This window comes from Microtus pennsylvanicus, chromosome 18 (assembly GCF_037038515.1).
Source record: "Microtus pennsylvanicus isolate mMicPen1 chromosome 18, mMicPen1.hap1, whole genome shotgun sequence".
NCBI lineage: Eukaryota > Metazoa > Chordata > Mammalia > Rodentia > Cricetidae > Microtus > Microtus pennsylvanicus.
The window spans coordinates 36,472,718-36,490,832 of NC_134596.1; the positions used below are offsets into that span (position 1 = coordinate 36,472,718).

At 37.1% G+C, this 18,115-nt stretch overlaps 1 protein-coding gene across 23 annotated transcripts in view; it reads right to left on the reverse strand.

Annotated features, from left to right (window-relative positions):
- The window catches only part of Picalm (phosphatidylinositol binding clathrin assembly protein), an 80,863-nt gene that overhangs the window by 16,999 nt on the left and 45,749 nt on the right, over positions 1-18,115 (reverse strand). For 10 of the 23 annotated variants that reach the window (XM_075952838.1, XM_075952843.1, XM_075952842.1 and 7 more), the window contains exons 7-14: positions 16,997-17,103; positions 14,934-14,975; positions 13,303-13,388; positions 11,289-11,412; positions 10,880-11,016; positions 10,262-10,365; positions 4,122-4,271; positions 919-1,026 (exon numbers count right to left, since the gene is read on the reverse strand). In XM_075952838.1, coding sequence (XP_075808953.1) covers positions 919-1,026; positions 4,122-4,271; positions 10,262-10,365; positions 10,880-11,016; positions 11,289-11,412; positions 13,303-13,388; positions 14,934-14,975; positions 16,997-17,103 — 858 coding nt within the window. The remainder of the gene's footprint in view (positions 1-918; positions 1,027-4,121; positions 4,272-10,261; positions 10,366-10,879; positions 11,017-11,288; positions 11,413-13,302; positions 13,389-14,933; positions 14,976-16,996; positions 17,104-18,115) is intronic. The other 13 variants (XM_075952852.1, XM_075952855.1, XM_075952856.1 and 10 more) reach the window with 2 other exon arrangements.

The window sequence follows — 18,115 nt, forward strand, 5'->3', positions numbered from 1 at the left end:
AACAAAGTCAGCCCGCTTCAGGACTCAGCAGCATGACTGATCCAGGAATGCTAGAGCCTCTAAAAACAGGAAGTCACCAAGGATGGTGATTTCCAAAATAAAAACCTTATTAGTTTCCAATTTCCTTTTCCTAGACAAGCCAAATTCAAAAAAGAAGAGTCAAATGAACCCTCAAATACAGAGTTATAAGCCTAAATTAAATGCACATTAAATAATTCCATATGCATATGCTTGCTTCTTATTTTTATGGATAACTAATTATACATTATACAACTAAAAATACTTCAATATGTTTTAAAGTTAAAATTTAGTTGTTAACTGAAGTCAGTGATTATGTTCTTGTAGGAATAAAATTAGAACATTAAAGTTTTATAGGGAATGGTATAAACTTCACAATAATCTGAAGCATAAAGCACTGGCCACATCCTAGAGTCTTACAGTCTCGACGACAAATCAGCCCTGCAGTCACAACCTTTAACACACTCAGCTTTCTTACATATACGCTATCTACACATGACAGGGTGAAGACACACTTGTCTTCAGTTTCAGAAACAATCTCACACTGTAATATGCTCATTGTTCGTTTCAGTTAAATAAAAATTATGATAACTGAAAAGTTACAGCACTTTACACACAAGAAACTGTTTTCTCTAATAGTGCTGTGGACCAAAAACACAAAAACAACAACAACAAAAACAAAACAAAATAAAACCAAAAACAAAAAAACTTTCCCAAACTCTAAAACGCTACCAAAAAAAATATTCTTTTAAGTTCCCATCAAGTAAGTGGTTGAGGAAGAAGATCAATTTACTCCAATCTATAAATGCTAAAAGCAGTATGTTTCCTATGAAGACTATGCATTAACACACTAGCATATTTGGAATCAGCAAAAATAAAACAAAAAAATATTTTTCTTACCTCCAGAATCCACCGTAACATTTGTAGATTTATTTCCAAACACAGACTCAAAGTCAACATTAAGGCCAGCTGAAGGGTGTGGCTGTGCAACTGGAGAAGGGCTGAATCCTAAGAAAAAGCAAAATGCAAAACGCTCAGCTTTCTACCAACTCTATTAATAGTTAAATATAGTAACCATATATTAATAATGGTAATAGAATGGGGAAAGCAACACATTCCTTAAACAAAAAAGCTAGTTTTTGAAGATAATTTTTTTCTCCACTACATCACACTTTTGAGACTAGTACCAAACTGTAGTCCAAGTGATCCTCCTGCCTCAGCCCCCAAGTGTTAAGATTATAGGTGTGAGCCATCATACCCAGCTACATTTCCATCACCCACTAAGGAACAAAGGAGCAACATGCATTGGATTATAGGTTTACTTCAGTCCAGAAGGGAAACCTTTGCTTGTCTTTTATATTAATTTTGCATCTGATAATATTTTTTCCGAGACAGAGTTTCTCTGCAGCTTTGGACCTTGTCCTGGAACTCTATAGATCAGGCTGGCCTTGAACTCACAGAGGATCTGCCTGTCTCTGCCTCCTGAGTGTTGGGATTAAAAGTGTGCTCCACCACTGCTCAGCTCTGATAATTTTGGGGGGGGGGGGTGTGGTTCGAGACAGGGTTTCTCTGTAGCTTTGGAGCCTGTCCTGGAACTAGCTCTGTAGACCAGGCTGGTCTCGAACTCACAGAGATCCGCCTGCCTCTGCCTCCCAAGTGCTGGGATTAAAGGCGTGCGCCACCATCGCCCGGCCCCTCTGATGATTTCTTAAAACCTAAATTCATCTAGAACACAGAGGTCCTGCTCTCTCTCTCTGCCTATGACCTTCTGTATCCTGTATCTCTCTCACCTACTTTTTTCCTACTTTATCTCAAAAGTTATACTTTAAAAAAATTGTTATTACATGTATTTATTAGTGTCTGCCTGTGTGTGTGTATGTATGTATATATATATATATATATATATATATATATATATACATACATACACGCATGCATGTGGGCATGCATTGTCACAGTGTATGTGTGGAAGTCGAGACAACTTCTGAGAGTTAGTTCTTTCCTAACAGAAAAATATTCCAAACTGGAATTAAAGGCTTTGTGCCACCAATGCCTGGCCCAAATATCTTTAAACACAGACTAGCAACATAGTTCAGTGGGTAAATGCATCAAGCTTTAGTTCAATTCCCAGGATCCACAGGGTAGAAGGAGAAAACCAACTGCAATGAGTTGTCCTCAGACACAGATACATGTCCACACTCATACACACTCATTAGAGGATTAAAGTCCAGGGTATACTTTTAATGACAATTTAAATGAAGGGAATCAAGTAGTGTGCACAAACACACAAAATTAGCTGGACTCTCAAAATAAAGTAGTGCACTAGCCAAAAACACATTCGCCGGGCTGGAGGGATAACTGAGTAGTAGTCAAGAGTATTTGCAGCTCTTCCAGAGGACCAGAGTTCCCAGCACCCATACCAAGTGGCTCACTGCTGCCTGTAACTCCAGCTCAAGGATATCCAATGACCTCTTCTGGCTTTCAAGGGCACTCATATATACACGACATACAGTTGTACACACAGATACATACACATGAATTAAAAAAAAAAGGACAGCCAGACAGTGGTGGCGCACTCCTTCAAACCCAACAGTCAGGAGGCAGAAGCAGTCAAATCTCTGTGAATTTGGGTCCAGTATGAGAGAGAGAGAGAGAGAGAGAGAGAGAATATCAAAGGAAAACAGCTGCTTTACATTATACAAGTTAGTAATATAATAATAAACTCTCATGAAGATGTCGAAGTCATGAGTATAGACTAGAGCATAATAGGCATCTATTTACAAAATCATAATGTGCTTTAAAAAAGACGGGGAGGAACACATCCTCAAAAGCAAGCAAGGGCTGGGATGTGGCTCAGTAGGAGAGCTTGCTGAGACTGCCCAAGCTCCTAGTTTCATCTCTAGTATCAATGGGGGCAGGGTGGGAAGTGGGTCTATTTATTCCTAACAGGTTTATAAAAATTCAGCCAGGTGTGGTAGGATATGCTTTTAATCCTAGTACTAGGGAGGAAAGCAGATCTCTTTGAGTTCAAGGACAGTTTGGTCTATATATTGAGTTTTCCAGGACAACCAGGGCTACACAGTGAGAGCCTGTCTTGTACAGGGGGAAAAAAAAAAGAAATCCCTCCTGTACAAATAAATCAATCAAGTAAGTAAACGGTATCAGAAGGTTCGTGATGTATAAGTGTAGTATTAGGTTCTGTCTGGGTTTCAAAATAAAAATCCTAATAAGGCAGAAGAACAAGGGACTCAAGACAAAAGGGAAAAGAAGGAATGGGGATAGAGGTATTCAACTTAAAGCTTACTAAAATGCAATTTTTGAAAGAACACAAGGCTGAGTACTCCATTAAAAAGATTAATAAAAGCCAGCATATCAACTTAATAAAGAACAACAACAAAAAAACCCTTTCAACTCTTTTCAGCCAATTCTAACCTATCTTTGAATACCTAACTTTACAGATAAAGAAGAGGCCTACACAAAGATTCTAGCTATTTTTCCCCCCAGCAAGTTTAGAATATGCCGTAAAATATTATTTTCTGTAACTCATGTAAAATTTTGACTTTTAAAATTGTAATGGCAGGTTAGTTAAGTCGGTGTTTTAATTTATTAGCTAAAATGGAATATGTACTTTTCACTTTGTCTTCAGACAAGTGATGAAGTAAAAGACTTAGGAAGGGGACTAAGGAAATGAACAACTGAAGGCGACATGAACTTATAATATGCAATAGCTTTAATGCTAAGAATGACGACAACGGGTCTCCTTCCAGTGTACAAAGGTAAAAAACCTAAGTATACATGCAAATTTAGAAGTTACTTTAAAATCAACTCTCTGAACTAGTAAACAGGATGGGACACAAGACAGCAGTAGCTGGAGTGTCACACTACAGCCGACAACAAAACCAAGAACACTCAGAATTAAAGGGGATCTGTTTTCTGAAACCTGCATTAAAGAATCTTAACTACATACATTATCACTCCAGTTATTTTAAAATTTGATGTTAAAATCCAAAGTAATTATTGTAGCACTATAAAAGTAATTAGCACATAAGTTAAAAACTTAGTATAAACATGAATTGGGAAGAAAAGGTTAAATGGTACTTTACCAACAAACATTTCATGAGTAGGTGTCCTAGTAGTAAAAGTGGATACATCTGAAGAAATGGGAAGGTGAACATCACCACTACTTTTTGTGAGGAAAGGATTTAAGCTTGGAATGGCATCATCAACAGCATCTAGAGTAGCAGAGAAAGGATCTGTGCGTCCAAGTGAATTACAGCAAAATGAAGAAAGGAAGCAAATAAATTAGTATTGTGATTAGTTGAAAGATGCAAAGTGAAAAGTAGTAGTTATATTATTATTAATTTTACTCACAAACACATTTCATCACTAACATGAAAGAATTGTATTTACCATATAGAAACCCTTAGGGGAACTGTCACCATTAACTACTGCAGCAGACCATTACAGTTAGACTTGCTTCTCCCACATTAGAAGCCAATACTCATACAGTTAAATAAGAGACCAAGCACAAAACATTCCCATACCACTCACCTTGCACCTGCTCTGGCTGAGTGTACTGGTTTTGATGGCACAACTACTCTGCTTACTCAAATCATTGAAATACATACTTGGTAAAGGTACGGCATGGGTAAATATGCAGAAGAAAAGTCATTTCAAATTAAGGTAAGAAACTGATTCTAATATTTGTAAAATTCCTGTTTAGGTCCAACAGCCAGAAATATTAAAGGGAAGAAAATATTTAAGGAGAGAGAGGGACCTGCTGACAAAGAAATGACTGTCCCGTTGTCTGGGAACAACTCTAAAAGTCCTGAAGTGGTTTCCTACAGGGTAACAAATGTTCCCACCATAAAACTAACAGGCTTTTTTCTCCTTCAGTTTTGTATCTAAAGTTACTCTTGAATTACATTTTTCCTGTTCTTATGCCTCACTCAAGTCAGCTGTTCTAGTGAGGAAAGCCCCTCAAGACTGAAAGGTTTAACTAAAGGAGAAAAGAAAAAAACAAACGATAGCAAACATACAGCATCATACTTTTATTTGTAATAACTAAAATCAAGATGATTCTACACATTTAATCACCAGCCTCTTCCAGTTTTACGACTACATAAATGAACAATAACCTAACAATAGCCAATACTCTAAGGAACAGCTAGCTCACTCTGACAGGCACACTTCCTTTACTCAATCAATTCAAGGCAAACATTCAATAATCCTAAATGTAACTACTTAAAAACTGGAAAATCACAAGAAAATAATAAATTAATGGGTTTAATTAAAGCATCTTTAAAAAAATTTAATTCTTTATTGTAAGTAATGTCCTAGGAAGCAAGTATTCTTTTAGAATATCAATTCATTGTAAGAAAATCACTTCTAAACTCAAGCTAATTAACTACTCAAACTCAAGATATGTTAACATCTTCCTCATAAATGTAAAAATGAAAACAACAAGAAAAATGAAACAGCAGTGAGACAAAGTAAGAAAAAATAATTCAGATATAAACAGATATATAAGAAGTTGGTTTTGGTACTGAAGCCAAATGTACTTTGCAGGGAATCATGGAGTTGGCCTTGAGAAAAATGCATCATAGTCATGGTTCCTGGGGCACTGTGTCTTTCACTTCCTGAGAAATCAGGCACACCCTCAGCATTCAGCCTACCTTTGTTTCTCTGTGTCCCTTCCTTAGAAGTCAGAGAGCATGTATCAGTTTGGCAGATCATTAGTCTTAAGACATACTTGTCTGGCTTGCAAGCTAGCAAGTGTCACTGTATCCTATTTTGATACGTGTATAAAAAGTCCGATTGCTTAGAATAAATTTGTCTCAGACTCGATCTTGCTGAGACCCCTCCAGCCCAGCCTGGTTTTCATTCCCAATGACCATATCAGGAGACACTGGTTTGGTAAATAAGCAAGGGCACTTACAACAATGTTGTCTATCCACTGTAGCTCCTCATACAATAAGGACATTTGAGTTTAGAGTTGACTAGTGGAGTTGGAAGTATACTTTGAAAATATTCAATAATGTAGAGTTTTAAAGTGCATTTTATTTTGCTGAGCAAATAACAAAGAAATGCAAAAAATGTACAACACATTCATAGCAGACCAATCAAACAATAAGTAAATCCAGCTTCTATTCTACTTGACAAATCCTACAATTAATCTAGACAGGGTTAATTAGCAGACAAAAATAATAAGCACAATTATTAAGTATAATAGTGATATTCAAGCTATTCCAACTTAAATTAGCTCCCAGACTGACAAATTTCAAAACTTTTTCTCTCTTGAGTATTTGCAGTGTGCTTGTGAGTGCAGATATTTTTGCCTCTGTGTGGGTATGGATATAGAGACCTGAAGCAGACACCTGTAGCCTTCCTCAATCTCTCTCTCTAACCTTATTTACTGAGGAACTCAAAGGAAGTCAGAATTTGCCAATTCAGTCTCATGTATCTAGCAAGCTTGCTCATAAGATCTTGCTTCCAGTTAGCATCTGAAATCTGGAATAACCTATAGGTCACCATACCCACCTGTCATTCACGTAAGTTCTAAGGACCCAAACTAGTCCTCTGACTTGAACAGTAGCAAATACTTGAACCATTCATTGAGTGATCTCACTAGCACTCTTAAAATTTTGAAAGATTCAACCCAGCATAAAACCTTCGACCTACATCTTGCCCTGCTGGCAGAGTGTTCTGGGGCCAGAGTTCTAGCAGAATCCTCCTCAAAGAACCAGAGAGACTTCATCCAGCAACTGATGGGAGCAGATGCAGTCCCATAGGCAAATACTAGGCAGATATTGTCATTGTTCAAGTTACTGTACATGATATACTCAAAAGGAATTTAATAGTTGCATTACTTTGCAATGCTGAATATACTAACCTATAATTTGAGTCTGTTTAGAAAAACAGCTTTCCAGCTTCTTTATTTAAAATAAAAAAGGGCTGGCAAGATGGCTCAGCACATAAAGGCACTCGCCATCAAGCCTGTCAACCTGAGACTGCTCCCTGGGATCTACATGATGGAAAAGAAAACTGACTCCCAAAAGTTACCATCTGCCTTCTGCACTCATGCACGCGCGCGTGCATACACACACATATCAATCTCAATGAGCAAATACAATTGGTGTGGGAGGTCCTTCTGTCTACGTGTTACCTTTATTGGTTAATGGATAAAGAAGCTGCCTTGGCCTATAACATGGGAGGAGGAAGGCAGAGTCAGAGAGATGCCATGGATCTGCCATCAGAGTCAGACATGCCGAAACTGTGCCGGTAAGCCACTGCCAGGCAGCAATACACAGATTAATAGAAATGGGTTAAATTAATATGTAAGAGTCAGCCATTAAGAAGCTAGAGCTAATGGGCCAAGTAGTGATTTAATTAATACAGTTTCTGTGTGATTATTTTGGGTCTAAGCTAGCCAGGTGGCCAGGAACCAAACAAGCAACCTCCTTACTATATATAACATTAAAATAAAATTAAGAGAAAATTAACATCTTGCTGTAAGAGAGACTCTGTGCTTATATCTCTTTAGTTCTATGTGGAAATGGAATGTTATGGAACTGTCCCCTTCCTGCACCAGCTAGTCTGTTCTCTCTTTTCCCCTGATCTTAGCTTCCACTCATGGAAGCAGGACTTACAGGAAATGAGTAATTATTAAAAAAAGAAAAAAACAAGCCAGAAGGTGAAGGCACATGCCTTTAATCCCAGCACTGGGGAGGCAGAGGCAGGCGGATCTCTGTAAGTTCGAGGCCAATCTGGTCTACAGAACAAGTTCCAGAACAGGCTCCAAAGTTACACAGAAGAAACCCTACCTAAAAAAATGGTAGAACAAAAAGGCTAATTAACTATTAAAACATTAAAAATAAAGGGAAGAAGTCAAAATTATTTAATGGTCTTGCTAATAATGCTAACATTTTAAAAATATGCTTATTTTCTATTTTATATTTGTATATATACACTAGCTGCATTTAAGTATATATGTGCATGCCTGGTGCCAGTAGAGGCCAGAAAAGGCTATCAGATTTCTGGAAATGGAGTTACAGGCATTTGTGAGGTAACATATGAACCCTAGTAGAACAGCAAGTGGTTTTAACTCCGACCCATCTCTCCAGCACCTGAGAGCTAGGAGTAGTGAGGCATGCTTTTAGCACAGGATTAGAGGGTGGTGGAGACAGGAGGTACCTATGAGCTTGAGACCAGCCTGATATACTTTATTCCAGGATAGCCAGGACAAAATAGAGACCTCCCCCCACCCCACCCCAAGCCCCAAAAAGTACAACTGAGATTAAATAGAAAATACAAAAATGTATCAAAAAAATTCATGGACTGTTAGGACACCTTGTACTCTATTTTTATTTTAGTTAAGATTTTAATGTGTTTATGCCTGTGACTGGGTATGTGCATGAGAGTATATAAGGAGGCTAGAGCTATCAGACCTCCACAAGTTGTGGTCTGCCCAACATGGTGCTGGGAATAGAACTAGGTCCTCTACAAGAACAGCATGCACTCTTAATCACTGAGCTATTTCCCCAGCACCAAGAAACTCGGTTCTTAACCTTTAATTTGCTGTCTAGTTTAATTCTAAAATAATTCTAATATACTTATTAAATTACCTTTCTTTAGAAATTACTCTCAAATCTCAGGATTTTGCTAAATTAAACTAACCTTAATGCTTACACAAAACTGGTCTAAAACCAAATTTTCTATAACCTACAATGAAGAGAAAATGTCCCCTTATTCAACAGAGTATTTCTTTTTTTTTTTTTTAAATATTTATTTATTATGTATACAATATTCAATCTGTGTGTGTTTGCAGATCGTTACAGATGGTTGTGAGCCACCATGTGGTTGCCGGGAATTGAACTCATGACCTTTGGAAGAGCAGGCGATGCTCTTAACCACTGAGCCATCTCTCCAGCCCTCAACAGAGTATTTCTTATACTAATTTATTTATATCTACACATAACAAGACGTACTCTAGGGTTGGGTGTGGTGGTTTCATCCCTACTATCTTAACACTTGGAGGCTGAGGCAGAGGGATTGAGACCAGCCTGAGCTACAGTGTGAGAACAAGGCTCAGAGGCGAGACGTGAGCTGGACCAAGGTGGATGGAGGTAACTACCTCCACTAAGTCATTCTCCCACCTCCATATGTGCACTGTGGTACACATGCTACTGCCCCAAACAATCCTAGTTAATGGGAGATAACCCTCGCCTTCACAGAGTTTAGATTCTAATATATTAAACAGTGTCTTAGGGCTGTTGATATAGCTCAATGCCAGATCATCTGTCTAGGGTGGGCAAGTCCTAGGTTCAATATTGAGTCCTACACCACAAAAAAAGGGGGGGCAGGCATTGGAGGGGAAGTGGAGGGGAAGTAAGAATGGATAAAAAGAAGCATAGAACTGTATTTTAATTCAAATGATTAAATATGAAAATCTTACACGCTGTAAAATTTAATACCTCCAAATGTTACATGAAAGCCAATAAAATTTTAATATTTTATAATTTTCTACTTAGCATCTGTCTTCCTAAAAAATCTTTTTCTTTCTAATAATTTTGGTGACTATTTATAGGAAATATGCATACAAACACACACAAACACACATATAAGACCATCCCATGGAGATGACCTGCAAAGCAGACACCTCACTGAGCTGTGAGACACAAATAGTCACCACTTTGTTTTCAAGATGATGGAACTAAAAACCGACTCAAGGGCAGCAAACATTGCTATTATTTTACAAGTCTAAGTTAAACATTTAAAACACAATTAATTAATTTAATTTAATATAATTAATTAGAAAGGACAAGAATTACCATGAGATACCTGGTTACAACATGCTTCGCTGGCTGATAATACAATCTGAATTTACTAAAACTTTACCATCTAGATACACAAAAGTAAGGATTTTACCCACCACAAAATGTTTTTCTACACCAAAAGTAGTAATTACTGTATATTTAAAATTCACAATGAAGGGCTGATCTTATACTTTAAAAAGTGGTCATTCTTCTTATATTTTACTTCATCCTCCCTAAACCTTATTTTGTAATTAGCTATGAATTCTAATACTTCATACATAATAATAAACTGTCTTTAGGAGATAAAAATTAGTCTACTGCCATCTTAGTATTTCTCAAGTTCCCACATACCAAGTACAATCAAAACCTCTGCTACTTAAATGGAGAGGCAGAAGCCTACACAGCATTTACACAGAAGGAAAGCTTACCTCCCCATGTGCTTGCTACCTGAGGAGCGGCTGACATGGCATGGACAGAGGGATGAAAGGTCGGCTGCTGCAGGTCAAGCAGGTCATTTGGCAGCTTAGATGTGCTAGGAAAAATATTGTAGAAACTAGTTTTATTTCTATATGAACTCTGCTAAATTAGTTAGTCTTCTCTACTCCAACCCAAAAAAATTAAAAGTGAAAAGCTTCAATTCAAACCTCAGAAGAACAATAATTCTGTAAAGGTAACAGCTGCACGCTTCCATTTAACATAATTATACAGAGGTCCAGAAAAATACTTGAACACAATGTGTTAAGTTTCTATCGAATTTGAGTAACAATGCCTTTTCTTGGAAAGACTCAATGACTTTCCTAAGAAAACACCCATTCCCTTGTAGCATATTCCAATTAAACATTAGTAATTTAGCCACATTCCATTTCCTAAACATGTAAATATATCCATGTCACTTTATAGTTAGGCAGTATACCACTGCATTGCTATTACACCTTTCATATTCATTTGTGATTACAATATCATAAAGCAAACTCACAACATCTGGAAAGCATGCATTTGAAGACACTTAGACTGAGTATTCCAGACAGCCTTTGTCCCCGTTGTACCTGTTAGAAGAACTAGGGGTAGAAAACATGTCAATGGCTGGTGCAGTCATTACACCCCCTGCTGAGGTGGACACCGGAGAGGCTGCAGTTGTTAGAGAGGTGTGCGGTTTCTTCGCAAGTTCTTTTAGACGCTGCTCCTGTTGAGAAAGGAACTTAGTATAAGTAACCTAAAACTAAACCTGCTGGTACAGAAGCGGAACAACAACAACAACAACAAACCATTTCCTAATTCTGCTTTAACAGCTGCAGGGTACCCCTCACTTTTCACCAAGCATTCTATGTGATGAAAAATGAAACTGAGTTTCAGCCTGTAGGATTGCTACACAGTTAAAAACTTAAGTCTGGCTAGAGGTTTATTTACATAATGATCCCCTCTACTTGTTCTTCACAAGAGAAAGCCCATACTTACCTTTAGTGCTTTTAAACGAGCCTGTTCTTCCTCTAGTGCTGCCTGCTTTTCCCTTTCATCCACTTTGGTCAGAGATAGGCCAGTGCTTGCCAAAGAAGAGACTGCATTGGAAAGTGTTGTAGCCCTGGGGTAAGAGAATAAAAGTAAACAATTCATATCTAGAACATAAAATGAAGTGGCCCTGCTTTTGACAAACTAAAATAACAAGTTTATAGACTTAAAGCTAGTACTTCGGATGGAATCTTCTAACCAGCAACCTAGAAAATTCCAACCATTTTAACACTGTTCACTGATTTGCAAATTCACAGCTTCTAGAATTAAGTGTCCAACTCAAAAAAAAATTTACAACACAGGAACACATTGCCTCTCTGAAGATAAGAAAGCAATAGGAAAGAGACTTCACGTTCCTAGGAGTCCTCACAGACAGACAGCATCAATGACGATTCAGTGTCCCCGAGACAGCTCCTACACTATCAAAACCCTGGCTTTCGACAGTTCTACACAAGAAAAGCAGAGCTTGAGCACCAGAGTAAATCGTGCATGTCCAGGCCTGTTTCCCACAACAGCACTCCCAAAAGCGACTCCCGGGGCTGTCAGGTTCCTTGAGAAGGAATATTAGGTTCAATTCAGTCATGAGTCTGTGTGGCACCTCCTTTCTATGTGCTTGCTGACCACATAGACCGCCAGAATTTTCTTCTCAAACCTCTTACACATACACATTCATCACCTCTCACTAGCCATATCCTTTCCCCTTCATAAAGATCTATTCACACTAGATACCATGAACAACATTAAATTCTAGGATAAAGAACCACACCTGGCCTCACTTACTCTTCCTTTTCCCACAATGCACACACTACTAATTGCTGTTGTAAAGCCATAAGGTGGCAAAAGCTAATCCAATTGATGTAAAGTCAGTATCGTACATGAGTTAATGAGAAGGCAATGGATGAGTCGCATAATTATGACAAAAATAAGCCAATGATGTCATGATAAATATCTAAGAGAAATTGGTATACCTAAACCACGTGAGTAGATTTTTTTATTTCTTCCCTATAACCAAATGGTCTCTAACATCTTGATGATTATAGTACTTCTAAAAGCCTACTATAAAATCAAAATCTTGCACAAAATATTATTTAAAAAATCACTAGTGGATTTTTCCCTTTGGAATTGGGGAGCTGATGGGGCTTGGAAGGGGAGGAGCATTTCAGGCTGACCTTACTCACCATAGAGACCAAGCTAAACTCACACTTGCCTTCTTCCTGCCTCAGCTTTCCAAGTTCTGGGATTATAGGTAAGAGCCATTGTACCTAACACTGCTTAAATTATTAATAAAAAGGGGAGAAATCAGCAAAATATAAACTAAAAACCAAAAAGAACCAAAGAAAAAGTCTCACTACATATTTTATATATTCTTTTAAATAAAAAGGTAAAATCTTCCTAAGAAAACGAGATAATTATTCAAGCAATTACTACACCTGACCTAAAAAAAATTCTATTAGTAGATCATTATGAGATAATTTCTATTATTTTTAATTTACAAGGTAAACTGGGAAATTAGCTCAGGACTTGACTTGATTAAAATAGAACTTGACAACAATCAATTCAATCCCATCAAATGTATAAAAAATGAAATAAGATGTCAGACATCCCAGGCCTGAATCCTAGTATTACTACTGCATCTACAAGGGCGATAGTACAGGAGTTGAGCAAAATTAATACAAAATTATCTTTTGATTTTGAAGCATGATATTTATGGCGAGTTTTAATACTGAAACCACAATTCTGAACAAAGCCTTACTGTCATTACCTTCAAATATGTCAACACTCACTAACAGCAGGAAGTAAATACATTAACCCCTAGGGAGTCCTCTAATTAAACATAATCTTCTAGATAACTAAGTCAGGATAGAAAAACCATACAATGAGGACCTTGAGCTGGTTTCATCTATTCCTTCAAAAAAAAGACTCATTTTTACCCTTCAAAGGAAAAAAAAAAAACCCAATGTACCTGCTTGCAGCTGTGGAATCTTTGATTTTCTTCCCTTCCAAAGAAGCTAAATGTTGCTCTAAAGCATCAAGAAGACTGCTGGGAGCCTGAAATTACACAAATATTAGGAATTCATAACTATTACAACATTTTACAAATTAAATCAAATGTCATCTAACATGAGAACAACAAAAATAAATATATACTTCATGTATTAATTACTGGTAGCATTTTTAGCTACCAAAAATAAATTATAATCTTTTATTGTTGTTGTTATTATTATTACTATTGGAACATAAACTACTTGAAATTACTAATAAGCATCACCAAAAGTGTAAAAAACAAAAGATAAACATCAAACCTAAGAATCGTGTAAGAACCCAAGATTTTTAAATATTTAATATATGTAAAATTTTAGCAAAAACAGTATTAAGAATGAAGCACATACGTATTTTAATATGCATATAAAAGAATGAGTTTCAGGGCTGGAAGGTGATTCTTCAGCAGTGGGTAAAGACACTTGCTGCCAAGCCTGACAACCGTAGCTCAACTTCTGGACTCACACAGTGAAAATATGAGAACAGACTTCTAAATGTAGTCCTTACTTCCACACATGTGTGTTGGCATGTTTGCCTGCAGTCACAAATGCTACACACATAAAATTACACACACAACACTGGGGGGGGGGTCAGATAAGGCTCAGCAATTAAAAGCACTTGCTGCTCTTTCCAGAGTACCTTAAGTTTGTTTCCCAGCACTCATGCAGGATGGCTTACAATCAACTTTAACCTCAACTCCAGGGGATTCAATACCCTTTTCTGGCCTCCCTGGGCACCCACACACACATGGCATACACTCACATAGACACATGAATAAAACAAAAAAATTTTAAAAAGAAAAAATAAAAATAGCAAATGACCCAGCTGGAAAACTCCTGGTCCTTTACTCTAAGGGTTCTAAACCAACATACCAGAGATACTTGAACATTCTTAACTGCTCACAATAACTATGATATGGCACCAGACTAGATGCTGCTCATCAATGCATGAATGGGTAAATAAAAATGTAGTGGAAATACATAGTGAATTTTTATTCACTGTAGTGAAATGACATCATAACACTGTCAGAAAAATGGATAGAAGCCAAACCACCAAGTTAAAGAAGCCAGACTCAGAAAAGACAATACTGTTTTCTGCCGTATGTGGAATCTAGATTACAAAAGTTTATGTATATTTAGAAATTGTGTATGTATGTCTTAAAAGCTAAATAATTCCCTCCTGAAGGGAGAAGGGAATGTGAGAAGATCCACAAAGCCCTTCCCTTGGGCTAGATGACTAGTGTAAGTGAATCTGGCTGCAAGCTGGGTAGGAAACGCCACAGGTGCAGTTTTCACGGGTCACTCATTACCCATGCTCAGGTGGGCGTTTCCACTGTGCAGCTGTTACAGTACAGCAGTGGACAGACAGGCCACCATAATAAGAAATGAGTTCATCATTCATTGCATGTGTAATAAGGTTAAAGAACTCTCCAGAAATACAGTAAAATGTTAAAAAGCTGTAAGGAAAAACCATACTCCTCATGAGAGAAATGAACCCTTCTCTTGGCACTGCAGTGCACATGACAGTGGATTGATGTTTTAACAATCTACTCACCTGGGACAGATCTGGAATATCTCCTCTGTCAATTCCAACTTGCTGCAAGAAAAAATGCTGTATTTAACACGTGGAATTATAGCAATATGAACATCACCTCTTCAACATGCCTTACAGAAGCACTGGGAGAAATGAGAATGACTATCAACAGTTCTCTGGGACATAAAAAAGAAGCACATCTAAAAACACCAACTTCCCTTAAATTAATTTTCTTTTTTCATTTAAAAAAAAAATGCTTCCCCTGACAGTCACCACAGAAAATCCTTTCAGAACCTATTATTTGGGAGCCAGTGAGACGGCTAAGCAGAGAGGCACTTGTTGCAAAGACCTGAGTCATCCCTGGAATCACATGGCAGAAGAACTGACTTCCACAAGTTGTCCTCTGACCTCAACACAAATGCCATGGCACTCAAGTGCCTACACACATAAATAAAATAGTTTTTAAAAGTCTGTTTATTGTGGTACTCAGATTTCTCATGAATGTCAAGTGATATTTAACCAGGACGTAACTCTCTCCACAAAACCTCACTGAATTTTCAAGGGGTTCAGGCATTAGATAATTACCAGCATAAACAACTGCAACAAAACAAAATAAAATACCTTCCTTCCTATTTAGTTAGGACTCAAATTAGAAACCTGTATTTCTCCCCTATGTCTTATTTTCTAATAATCCTCTTTTTCTCAACTTTCAAGAGTCTCAGAATAAAATCAGTAGAAAATCTAATCCAATCCTATTTAGATATTAATAGCTCATAACTCAGACTTGGACAACTGTTCCCTTGGTATGCATTCCAAGAGATTACTGTTGCCTTTAAGAACTGAAGTTTCCTAACGGCACTGCAAGCCCAAAGACAGACTCATGACAACACTATGCAACAGAATCTTTCATCTTAGATGACATGTACAGACAATGCATTCCACCTGTGTCTAACATGCAACCTGGAGATAAGGAAGGGCTTTTTTTAAATGTATGGCAGTAACCGTAACTACCAAAACAAAAATTGCAAGAGACCAGAAAGGGAAGTCAACAAACTAAAACGGACTTGCAAACTTTACTGGAATCATCGCATAAACCCTGCCTCTTCAGTTTAATATGCAGCTGGTACAAGGGACTAGGGGCAGAGGTCAGAGTTCTCCCTGAAAGACCTGTCTGAATCAAAGCAAGTGTCTACAGGCATCATAAAAAAAAAAAGGTCACCTCATTTGTTAAAGAATAAAGTATCATGCCAGGCAGTGGTGGTAGCACACATCTTTAATTCCAGCACTAGGGAAGCAGAGGCAGGTGGATCTCTGTGAGTTTGAGGTCAGCCTGCTCTACAGAGAGAGTTCCAAAAGAGCCAGGGCTACAAAGAAACTCTGACTTTTGGAAGAAAAAAAGGAAAGAATAAAATATCACAAGGGTAATAGTGCCTAGAGCCACTAACTTGGTAATTAATGTAAGTAATCAAAATATTCTAAAGAAGGGGCATTTCTGGCAGTGATGGATAAGAGGGTAAAAAGAGGGGGAAATCTTTATGCGTTGTCTCTGCTAGAATAAAAAAGGATGTCTGTAAACACTAGAACTGCCTTCTGTGTCAACTTCATAATAATTATTGAGAGAGTTATAAAATTAGATTATCATATAACCTCCTCATACTCAGTAATTAACTATTCAAAAGTCACTTATGTAGGAGAACAAAAACACTGAATTACGTGACTCAATTGCAAGCCTGTCTGGAGGAAAAAGAACTTAGGCAGACACTGGGCATTTTCTACCACCTTAACACATTAAGCCTTCAAAAATAAATGGTTACTTCTAAACACAGACATCTCTGCCACAAGTGTATGTATTTGTAGAGATGTATACAATGTAAAAGTAGATTAACTTTTCAATATCCCACATAAATTAAATATACAGCATGTGCATTATTAAATATTATGTCACATTAATATTGTCCAACAGAATTCAAAAGTACATATTACTACTACTAGATATAGATAGAATATACAAGAATATTTAAATATTTCTTTCATTTGGATGACGATTCGTCAAAATCCATACATATAAACAAAAGACAGCTTACCTCTGCAACCTTCAGAAACTCTGAGATTCTTGTCATTCTAGTCAGGAACTTCTTATAGATGTCAAGACCTTCTTTGCACTGGTTCTTTTTCATATCAAAATATTTTTCTGCCCAAAGAAGTAACAAAAATACTCTTAGTTAAAGTTTACTTAAACAGGAAAAAGATTAGGCCGTGTCTCCAGAAAGATCCTAATACTCTCAAAGGACTTACCCTACAACAAATGTAGTGCTAGATTACCTTGAACACGTAAGCAAGTTAGAAGCAATGCTAGGAGGGTTAGGATGTCAGCAACTGAGAACTGACCGGAGTGTACTGACATGACTATTTGTTCACAGGACTGCTATGGGATATTTATGTGTAAACACATGTTATTCCACTTAAAACACTAAAATCTGTTTCAAAATACTTTACTAATAACATACCAATACTAACATTCTAGGATGGCAACTTCACCCAATGTCACTTCAAAAGCTCCCTTAAATTTCATCTGTACACAGCAATAAAGAGCTTCACATTTACCAATCATGAAGTCGATGACTATGACTTCCGCAGTTTTGTATGAAAAATAAGTATAATTTACCTGTCCTCTTGGATTAAATTACCCCTCCTTATACTAATGTTGTCCTAGTCTATGGAAACCACATTTCAATAAACTTTCAAAGGGTCAGGGGCATACAAAATAAAAATACTTGGCATCTGATATTTAATACCTTCCTTTTCTACTCCATTAAAAGCTCAATTTAAAAAATAAAAGAGGGGCTGGAGAAGTAGTTCAGAGGTTAAAAGCATTTGCTGTCTCTCAACAGAATTCTGTCCCTGGCACCCACATCAACCGTGTGCAACTCTAGCTCCAGGGGATCCATCTGGCCTCCACAAGCACCTGAACACACAGGTGTTGCACACACATAGAGATTAATAGACATTAACAATTAATAATGCATTGCTAATAATAATATATAGTGTTAATTATAAATAATAATAGCATTTAATTTTAATACCTGCATATTAATGGATTTTTATATTAATGGAAACAAAAGTATCCATTAATAAAAAATATTTAAAAGGTACCTTTCTATGCAAAATTAACTATTTCAAATACATCTCACTATGTAAGAAAA